Source organism: Uloborus diversus, chromosome 8 (genome assembly GCF_026930045.1).
Source record: "Uloborus diversus isolate 005 chromosome 8, Udiv.v.3.1, whole genome shotgun sequence".
Taxonomy (NCBI): Eukaryota; Metazoa; Arthropoda; class Arachnida; order Araneae; family Uloboridae; genus Uloborus; species Uloborus diversus.
In genome coordinates this window covers 23,109,304-23,120,265 of record NC_072738.1, presented here as the reverse complement: position 1 = coordinate 23,120,265, position 10,962 = coordinate 23,109,304, and the positions used below count along the sequence as shown (strand labels likewise).

At 34.9% G+C, this 10,962-nt stretch overlaps 1 protein-coding gene across 1 annotated transcript in view; it reads right to left on the bottom strand.

Moving 5' to 3' along the window:
- Positions 1-764: 764 nt before the first annotated feature.
- LOC129227966 (delta and Notch-like epidermal growth factor-related receptor) overlaps positions 765-10,962 on the bottom strand; it is a 96,584-nt gene continuing 86,386 nt past the window's right edge. Inside the window, exons 8-9 of the mRNA XM_054862591.1 lie at positions 3,046-3,159; positions 765-874 (exon numbers count right to left, since the gene is read on the bottom strand). Coding sequence (XP_054718566.1) covers positions 765-874; positions 3,046-3,159 — 224 coding nt within the window. The remainder of the gene's footprint in view (positions 875-3,045; positions 3,160-10,962) is intronic.

The window sequence follows — 10,962 nt, the reverse complement described above, 5'->3', positions numbered from 1 at the left end:
TGATGCCAGTAACAATTACCGTAAATTTTCCGGAAAATTTTTAACAGTGTAGGTACGGACGACGTTGCTTTGCAAGAATTGCAGAAGAGTACAATTCTGACTTGTCTTAGACCATGTTGTCACTCTGCTTTTGGAATCTTAATAAATCAAGAAGGTGCCGATCAATTATAGTATACCTACCTAAGTTTAGCCAAAAGTTACAGAAACAAGACCGGCTTCAATCGGGAAAATTTCTGAACTTTTCAGGAGGCTTCCGGGATGATTTCAGGAATGTTACTGATTTTCAGCGGAAAACGTTCCTAGTTTCTGCAAGGAATTTTATTGGCAGAAATTGGGCACATCAGCTGCTCATTGTTTTAAAAGAAACGTTTCTGAATCGTTTTTACAGTGTTCTACGAATACGTTGAGAGCAGGGTTAGATCAATCACTTGCAATTGTAAAAATTACTGAATTGTATTTTCCCGCTTCATAGTTAACTTATTGTAACGATTAGTGTCAACTAAATTGTTTTTACTTAACCGAAAGTGAAAAATAACGATATGATTTGACTTAATGAACTTCAGAAAGTTTAAGCTTTAATTAAGTAAAGTGCTAACAATATCAAAAGAAACAATATAAAATTGAAGAAAAATATAACTATACATTGCAATCAGATCCTAGATAATCTTACACAAAAGCTGAGATGTAAAGCATCTTGAAAATATTTTCAGTACAAAACGAAAAATTTAAAAACGATGATTTACTTCAATAAAAAAAATTACTTACTATTTTTTACGGCGAAGGATAATTATTAAAGAAGCGATGAGCAGGACTGCCGCAAACAATATAACAGCTATTATTATCCACAGGGGCTGATTTGATTGCATCATACCACCTAAAGCAGAAATAGGATATTTTAAGGGGCAAAGTCAATACGTTTATAATAAGTAAATACAGTGGAGGTAAAAAAATTGCATCACTCATGCCGCAAAGGAGAGGAATATCATCTCGACTGCATTCAACACACGGTCAAGCATCCCGTATCCCAGATGATTCGGGGATGTATTTCTGATCAAGGAGTTGGTGGGCTTCACTTTGTGCGAGGAACAGTAAACGCTCAACCGGTGTATATTGGCAGTTTGGAGGAGAAATTGCTTCCTACTATCCGGGATCACTTTACTTCAGTTCCAAACGTCGTTTTACAGGATGATTCTGCTTCGTGCCATAGGGCAAAACTGGTAAGTAACAATTTTTAAAAAACCTTTATCCTGCCATTAGACATAAACTGACATGGGTTTAAGTAATTTTTTTTTCCTTGAACTCACACGCAGGTTCAGAAATGGAAAAATGAGCATGGGGGTCAGCAGTTTGCATTGGCCCGGAAACAGCCGCAATCTATATAAACAATTATCAGATTCCTGCTGTTGAATATTTATTTCATAAGTTTTGCAGAATGTCATATACATTCATCGTTAATCGGTCGACCAAAACTTCTCACATAATCCCATTGTTATGAAAATGCGAGAGTGGTGCAATTTTTTTTACAAGCACTGCAAAGATCTTTTGATTTTGCTTTTCTTCTTCAAGTAACTATTTAAACTGTACTTCTGATTTGAAGTATTGCTCGAGTTCACGTAGCGACATTTGAAGGCTATTAATAGGTAAAATCAAAACTTAGCTCTCTTGAGTTTCCTGTTGTGGCCAACTTTTACCACTGTATATGTGATAAAGTTTGGCAATTAAATTCTAAACCATCCTTGAGGTTATAAGGCATGTGAGGACATTACTAGGTCATCAAGTAAGAAAAAATTTAATTGGAAGATGAAACATGTATTATGTATATGAGCAAGTAAATACTAAATACAAATAGACTCATTGAAAATTATGTAGATAAACATATAAGTACTAAATATAAATAAACTCATTGAAAATTGTTTTAAAATCTACGTATGATATGCACTTCATTAAAAATAAAATCGTGCAGTTAGGGTGTTATTGTCTTGCGCATGAATGAGAATTCATGGACACATGAGCTAGCATTAGAATTCTTAATTAGACGATAAAAATTGAATTAAACCCCCCCCCCCCCCATCGAAAGATGTCGCCATCAATCATCTCTACTTTCAAAAATTAGACACTAGCAGAAGAGGAAAGAAGTGTTCTCTTGTCTCCTGTATCTGAGGCAGACATACAGGACCTTCGGAACCACAAATTTAGCGACCACATAACCAATACTTATCTCCACTTTTACAAATTAGACACTAAGAGAAGAGGAAAGTGGTTTTCTATAGTCTCCTGTATCTGTTGCATTTGGTCATAGACAAGAGACTTTCTTTACCACAGATTTAGCAAGCACATAACCAGTACAGGCGTCCCTCGTATAACACGGTACTTCTACAACACGGTTTTGATATTACATGATACGAAACTTGAATTTAATACTTCATGGTTTTGATATTACACGAAACGAAACTTGAATTTAATACTTCATGGTTTTGATATAACACGAATATTATCTTTAAAAAGGATGGAATTTTATTTTTGTTTAATACATTCTGTTAATGTTATAACTCTAATAAGCTTTTATTTTGTTTTTATGAAACTTGGTTTCGATACAACACGTTACACATCCCTTGATTTACTTCCATTTCTAAGTCTCGTATAACACGGTTTCGAAGTACGACGGAACACGGTTTCGATATAATACGATACATCTTAACCACATAAAAATTAGTAAAAATGTTATTTAAAAAAAAAGTCTCGTATAACACGGTTTTGATATTACACGGAACGAATTAACCGTGTTATACGAGAAACACCTGTACTTATCTCTACTTTCACAAATTAGACACTAGCAGAAGAGGAAACAGGTTTTTCTTTAGTCCCCTAAATCTGAGTCAACTGGACAACAACACACATACAAAACTTTCGGGACCACAGATTTTGCAAGCACATAACCACCATGTCCTCAGTGTTTAACCGCCGCATGCATCGAACTCGATATTCACCGATCTCTAATCATTAGGCTCCTCCCAGTTTAAAAAAGACCAAGTGTAACAAACTTACTACTTTCACAATTAGATCCTGACCAACCGTCGTCACACAAACATCGAGGAATGCGTCGAACTGAATCCCACACACAGACTCCATTCCTGTTACAATTTTTACCATAACAAGGATCTAAAACATAAGTGAATATGAATCAAAAACTTAAAATGCTACTTAAAACATGAAATTCTAACTACAGTTTTTATCATAACAAGAATCTAAAACATAAGAGAATATTAATCAAAATTTTAAAATGATATTTAAAACATAAAATAGCCTTTCAAGACACACTACGACTACTAACAAATGACCTTAGAAACGGACAAAATATGTAAGAGCTTCAGAAATTAATTTTCACAGAAATTAGAAAAGAAAATGCACAATCCGGTTTGAAGTCTCTTTCGCTACGCTCTTTCTGCATTGCCAGTGGAAAGGCCCTAAAAACCTGTGAACTCTCTAAAGAGCCTTTAGTATATCCAGACCCGGCTCTTGGGGTAGACGATCTGGGCTACCGCCTAAGGCGGCAGATTTTAGGAGGGGGAAATGTATGGCTGACAAAGTGTAAGGAGGCAAAAAAAAAATGTAAAGCTCAAATTTCTTATTTAGGTTTTTTTTCCCCTTCGCAGCTCAAATTGCTGCAATACGTAAGAGTATGCTCGATGATTTAAAAATAATCTATACATTATTAATCCATGAGGGCGGCATTTGTCAACATCACCTGGGGCGGCAAAACTTATAACAGAACAAGCCAGAAAAATGACAAACCGGTAAATTTTGATGTATTTCTTTTTCATGTGAGATCTTTTCACAAGTTTGTCTGTTTACAGGTTTGTCCTTTTGCTTACTTGCACTAATTTACTGAAAGCTCTTGGGGGGGGGGGGGGCTTCCCATTTGTAATGTAGATTCTACAAAGATATTTTTGATTCAGTTAAAAGTTCATCAAAGCACTGCACTCAGTTTGAAAATGACTCAATTCAACCATAAAGACTCATTTTAACTAAAAATTTGGTTACTTTTAAGCGTACACTGTAAAAGCAATTTTGAAACGTTCCTGGAAAAATGTGAGCAGTTGATGTGCCTACTTTCTGAAAGTATCTACTTTCTGACATGTTTTGCAAAAATCAGAAATGTTTTGCGCTAAAACTCAGTAATTTTCCCGGTTTAATCCAGTCGTGTCTTTAGAACGTTCGGAAAAAACTAATGTCGGTGTAATAAGTGTAAGTGTCGCTTGGTCCTTTCCTGCTTTGCCCAATAAGCGTCAAAAGCAATATTGCAGTCATGGTCAATTTAAGACAGATTTGCAAATTGATACCATGAATATAAATCGCCTGCAATTCTTGCGAAGCTACAGAATTCCGAGACTTATTCGCTCTTATTGGGAGCTTAAGCAATCTGGACCGACCATAATTGAGCTGAAGCCATTAATACAGTTACTAACCCTCTAATAAGAACATCCCTTTTTGACTTTTTTACTGTTAAAACTATAACTTCTTATAATTTTAGTTATAAGTTGACTTGAATTTTAGACATAAGTATGACTTTTCACACCAGGCCTTCAGCAAATAGTAATTGCCAAAAAACTAGCCTCCAGTTCATTCTTTTCTTATCAGTAGCTGAGTTTGGTCCCCTTATCTACTTTTTGGTAGCAGTTTGAAAGGAGGGTTTGGTAGCAGGTTTTCGGGCATTTGTGCTCTACTAAAACACGTTTAGTCAGTTACTGGGGTCATAAAGTGATCCCGCGCATCCTGCCGTTTGTTTCACAAACCGACTATTTTGAATGGCCACTGCGGTTATTTTGTTTATTTCCCTTCAATATTGAAGTTATTTCATGTAATTAATAATGCCAATACCAAACAAGAAAGAAATTGGTCATTTTCGAACAATTTTTGCTCAAATTGAATCCAGTAATTGTTTAATCAATGAATAATATAAAGCTAAAGATGTTTTAGAAGAGAAATTCTCTGATCAGGAAAATTTCAGCGAATATGATATACAGAGTTGAAAAAGGATGCAGATTCTTTAAATAAAGTGAATGTATCTGATTTTTTTTCATGCAAAATTTATACTAATATTATAAAGAGAGAGATTGGATTTTTGTATGTTTATGTGTTCGAGGTATTTTCTGGAACCACTGCATCTATTTGAAAAATTCTTTCATTATATGAAAGGTGCATTCTTACTGAGTGACAGAGGCTATAAATTATGCCTATATGTATTTATACTAATTTTTTTAACTAACAGTTTGTCTTCGCTCCCAGTTTATATTTCGTACTGTTTTACTCTTATGTACGCAAGAAGGGCTTAAAATTTAAAGCTGCAAGTATAGCATTCTAACTAGCCTTTCACATTTCTAACCATTTAGGAATGTGAATGCTTCGAAATATATTTGAAGGAGTAACAACCGAGATTTGCTTTGGGCAAATTAGTTTTAGAATTCAAGTAGTGCAGATAGACAATATTAATCTGTGTTTTTAAAAAATATAATTTTGCATGCATTTCGGGCTATCCTTAAGGTTTTTTATTTATACAAAAATCGAAATGAAAAACATCTGCTAAGGAAATCACTTAAGTACATTTAGTTTATAAAATTCTCAACACAAAGAGTTACTGCACATAAGTATACCGTATATTCAAATTTTGGAGTTGAAACAATGACGAACAAAGAATATTCGGTAGGAAAGAAATTGACGAAGGGGAAAAAATAAATAAAAATTATTTGGAGAAATATTCTTCATGATGACCGTATTTAAGCATTTAAAGCCATATAATTAAATAATATAGCTCACATATATATTATCAGAAAATATCAAAAAGAAATAGCCAAAAAAAAAGATAGAGGCATGTAAAAAAAAAGCAAGCTTTTCGAAGAACCTTTCTATGTAATCATAGAAGCCTATATCCTTGCCTACCTAGAAGCGTATATCTGTTCATTTCAACTAGGTAACTATTCCAATCACTCAATGAAAATTTTGAATACTTCTGACCCATTTGTGTCAAAATTACTTAAAATTGGAACTTTTGAGTCCCAAAATGGGTAGAGCAAATTAGGCGACTCTATGATTGGCAGTTTACCAAGCTTTAGGAGACAATTTTTAACCTAGTAAAAGCATGTCGACGGGATAATACGTAAGTACTCATGAAATTTTGAAAATTCAGGGTTTCAGATATAAATAAATCTATGGACACTTATGCACTGTAAAAAAATTCCAAAATGTTACTGAGTATTTCGGCGTAACGTTTCGGGATTTCAATAGTTTTTAACAACATCTTGGAAATATCAAGTATCATTATCAAAAGGTTTCCTGAATTGTTCAGATTTCTCTCTGTTGTAAAAAATATTTTTAGCTCCTAGTTAAAAGATTAACTGAGAGTATTTATAAAGTGTATCGTCTTATGTTCGGTACTGGCTCGTCAGGGGTTCAGGCTGTTTAAGCTTCGAAGGAGAGCGAATAAGTCTTCGGACTACGTAGCTTAGCAAGAATGGCAATCAAATAAGACGTTTGATTATTGCTTGCAGTTCTGGCTTAGCTTTAGCCATGTTTGCAATGCAGCTTTTGGAACTGTCTTGATAAACCAGGAAGGTGCCAAGCTGTTATATTGTCTCTACTCAAGAGTATTCTGAAGGTCCTGGGACACAACTGGCTTTAAACGAGAAGATTTCTGGATTTTTCAGGATAATTTTAGGAAGGTCACTGAATTTTAGTAGAAAATGTTTTTGGTTTTTACGAGATATGTTACTGTCAGAAGTTGGACATTTCAGCTACCTATTATTTTCCAGAAACGTTTCTGAATCGTTTTTACAGTGTGTGAAAAAGTATTGTAAAGCAGACAATCATCTTACCTGAAAGAAGAGAAGCAATTGAAAATGCAATTGTTTTTTCTTGCAACTGAGACATAATGGGGTAATGCTTAATTTAAACTGGTCTGGTTTGATCATTATAATTGATTGTTTGGTTCTGTAAATTCTTAATAGATGGCGCTGTAAGTTAATTCATCCCAGGGGCGGACTGGCCCTAGAATTTCTATGTGGAAAAATATTCTTTCCGGCCCTACCCCAAACATTTTGGCTGTCTTTTTCCCAACCCCCAAAATTTTTAGTGATTTTCTTTATATAAAAAAAGAAAAAGAAAAGAACAAGTTTTTTCAAAGACTACACATGTCCAAAAAAATCCCAGTTTTGTAATCTGGAACACTTTTTCTGTTGATGACGAAAGAAGCCATCTTTATTTTATTTTATTTTTTTTTTTTTTTTTTTTCAATGTTTTGGCTGCTGTCCGTTTTTGAATTCAGCTTGAAACGGAGAACGATATCAAGATAGTGATGAATGTTTCTCCCTGTAAGTGGGGTATGGAATATCCCCAATTTAGGGGGTCCGCCGGAGAAAATTTTGAAAAATAGGTATAAAAATCTGCATTTTGAAGCCTCATAAGGAGTGATTGGAACAAAGAAATATCAGGAAAAAAAATAGGCGAACAAAACTTTTTTTTGAGTTTCATTTTTCAAATTAAGATAATAAACTTTTTTGTGTCGATAAATCAATGACAGCAGTTGACAGACAGAAAGAGTGAGGAAGGAGAAAATATAATGCATTGTTGTTTTGTCACATCGCCTTTCGGTACGATTAATTTTTGATCACCACAACAAATACAACACTGAATTAAATATAAAATGATCAATAGTAAAAAATGCTTTAAAAGAAATGATGCACAGATTTCGAGAATGGGGAACGGGAGAGAAACATATTACCTATTTTTACTATTTATAATGGAACTTACTTACGGTTTGGCCATCATCTCTCCGTCTGCGGGTATTTTGACCAACTGCACAGTGTTAGTAATGATAAAAAAACTCGTTTTATTTAAGGATTACTGAACTTCATATGCATCATGAACATGCTTAGGGCTTATACAGACTATTAACTGCATGAAAAACTCTGAGAAAAGGGAAAAGTAAAACGAGAATTCGAGTTTTCACCATGTTTCTGATGAGGAACCAAAGAGGCTTAAACCCATGAAATTACGATAATAAAGAGTATTTCATATTAAATGAATTGTTCATCATTCTGTTACATAGTTTCTTTGTAAAAAACTTAAAAATACCTCTCATTTTTAAATAGAAAGAAGAGTTTATCAGCCGCATAAATGCAAGTGTTATTATACGCTGTAGTGACGGATTTTCGTTTGCTACAGTTCCCACAATGCACTGCAGTGCCGGTTTTGACCTGCAGTGACGTCAGATGAATACTGTCCATTAATACGATTGAAAAGAAATAAAATGAAGCACACTTTGCTTAGGAGTTTCAAAGACTAATCTAGTTATTTTCAAAGACTCTGGATTTGAAATTTAATAAACGAAAACAAATTAATTTAAAGTAATCGTTATTTTAAATTCATATTATTTTGTTTAAAGTGTTGAAAACAACAAAATTTTAGCAAACACATGACTAAAAATATTAAACTTACCGCGAAAAAGTTCTTGTCATTGTTAGTTCAATACAGATGTTATTCCACAGTGTATAACAAATGACTCGTTATTTTTCTGAGACGAAATTGCGAAGAGAGGGATTACCTAATTGGTTGAAAAAGACATGGCTCCGTCTATTATACAGAAAGTGGCGGGAAACTTAACAGTAAACACGAAGGGAAGAGAAAGAGAGAGAGAGAAAAAAAAAAGCTTTCTTAGCAGGCGTTTTGCATGTTACCAGAACTGGTATACATCCTATTCTTTGGATGGAATCTTTTTCATATGAAGGAAAGGGATTAATGTAATCTTTCCCAGGCAGCTTTAGATGGTCATAAAAAATATCCTCACCCCCAATATACCGCTCCTCATCACAGAATTCCAGGAAACATCAATTTCCAACATAGATAGCAAGAGACACCACCTGCTCTTAACCAGGGCCTACCCTTAAGGCTTCACTTAGGGCGAAGGTCCACCCCACGAAACCATTGCGTTCTCACTTCGTAACAAGATACAATACGGCAATAGTTCGACAAGAAAAGAGTGACCACTGGAAGTGGAAAACCATCTAATCATCATCCTCTCCAAACCTCTCCCCCCAATTGCAGTTATCTCAATGTCTAAGTTTAAGACAACTGACTGTGACTCTAAATACACAAGAACGGCCGGCCAAGCTAAAATCTTTTTTTTTTGCAAAAAAAAATTAACATTGAAAAAAAGAAAACGGCCCGAGTTAGGTGCGGCCCATGTGGAATTTTCCACATCTTCCACATGGCCAGTCCGCCCCTGATTCATCCTCAAAAGTTGTATTCTTAAGTTAATTAAAATTTACAAATAATGCTATGTTACGGATATTCATGGTTATCAACAATATCGCCGGAGAAAGGGGGAGTATTAAGGGCACACTTTTCAATGTAAATGTCAAATTCTACAAATCAAGTTGAAATTGATAAGCAGCGGGAAGTTCCACACTCACCACTGCTTTTAAAAACGTATGAGTCTCATATAAATATCGAGTTTTGCAGTTCCGTGAGGTCAACTAAATACTTTGTCAAATACGCTATTAATGGTTCTTATTAGATCGCAATTGAGGTACGAGATGTTAACGAAATGACGCGATGAGCGATGAGTGGACATAAAAACAGCAACGAAGCTATCTGGCTTCCCCATGTACGAAAGAGACATATCTGTACAGCATCTTGCAGTACATCTTGAAAACGGTCAACGAATTTATTTTTCCTAAGATATTTTCAACGAAAAGCATTTGAATCACCAAAAACAACCCTGATTTTTTTTACACTGTCTAAAACCTAATGTGTTTGGCCCGATTCTCAAAAATAAAATTATTTACCAATGTTCCACGCTATTTTACATGCACTGTAAAAAAATCCAAAATGTCACTGATTATTTCCCTGGAACATGTTGGGATTTCAAAGGTCATCAAAATTTTATTGGGAAATCAAGTATCTTCGTCTAAAAGTTTCTTGAATTGCAACAAACGTCATGAATGCAGACTTCTCACTGTTGCGAAAAATATTTTAGCTCCCAGTTTAAAGATTAACTGAGCGCACTTATTAAGTGTATCGGCTTAAGTCAATTACGTTCCGTTTACATTGACTAAAAGCTCCCAGAGGGAGTGAATGAGCCTTTGGAATCCGTAGCTTTGCAAGAATCGCATGCGAGCTAGACCTGCGGTACTTAAATGCAAGTCTGACTTACGTTTCGCCATGCTTGCGGCATTATTGGTGGAGCTTAATTGGGAAAGTAGAGAGGTGTCAAGCTTTCGTATTAAACTTACTTAAGGTTTTCTCTGAAGGTCCAGCGACACGACTGGCTTTTACCCATGGAGATAACTGAATTCTTCAAAAAGATTCCAGGATAATTTCAGGAAGGGTAATGAATTTTAGTGAAGAACTGACTTCACTACTGTCGTCGTGGTCCGTCCAGATTGAAGTAACTCCCAATGAGAGGAAGTGAGTCTCTGGATTCCGTAACTTTCCAAGAGTAACAAGCAAGTGGAATACTTTGCGCATGCTTGCAAGTTTATCTTAGCAGCGGCCGTGGTAGCGAAAATGCTTTTGGTACTTTCTTGGTGAGTCGAAAAATATGACAAGCTATTACTTTTAATCTTACTTCGGTTCTCTCTAAAGGTTTCAGAGAAATGATTGTCTCGAATCGGAGAGGTTTTGGAATTCTTCAGAAAGACTTCAGGATAATTTTAGGAAGGTTTCTCACTTTTAGTGGGATACGTTACTGTCAGAAATTCGCTGCCCATTATTTTTCAAGACGTTTCTTAATTGTTTTTACAGTGTTGAATAATATCAAAAAAAAAAAAAAAAATCATTCATGCCACGCAATTAAAGAACACAACATTCATCAATCTCGGGCATAATTAAAAATTAAAGCCTAGACATTGGGTTAAAAACTCCATCCAAAACAAAACTGTGCAGCCAAAACAAAGTGAATGTTGCATT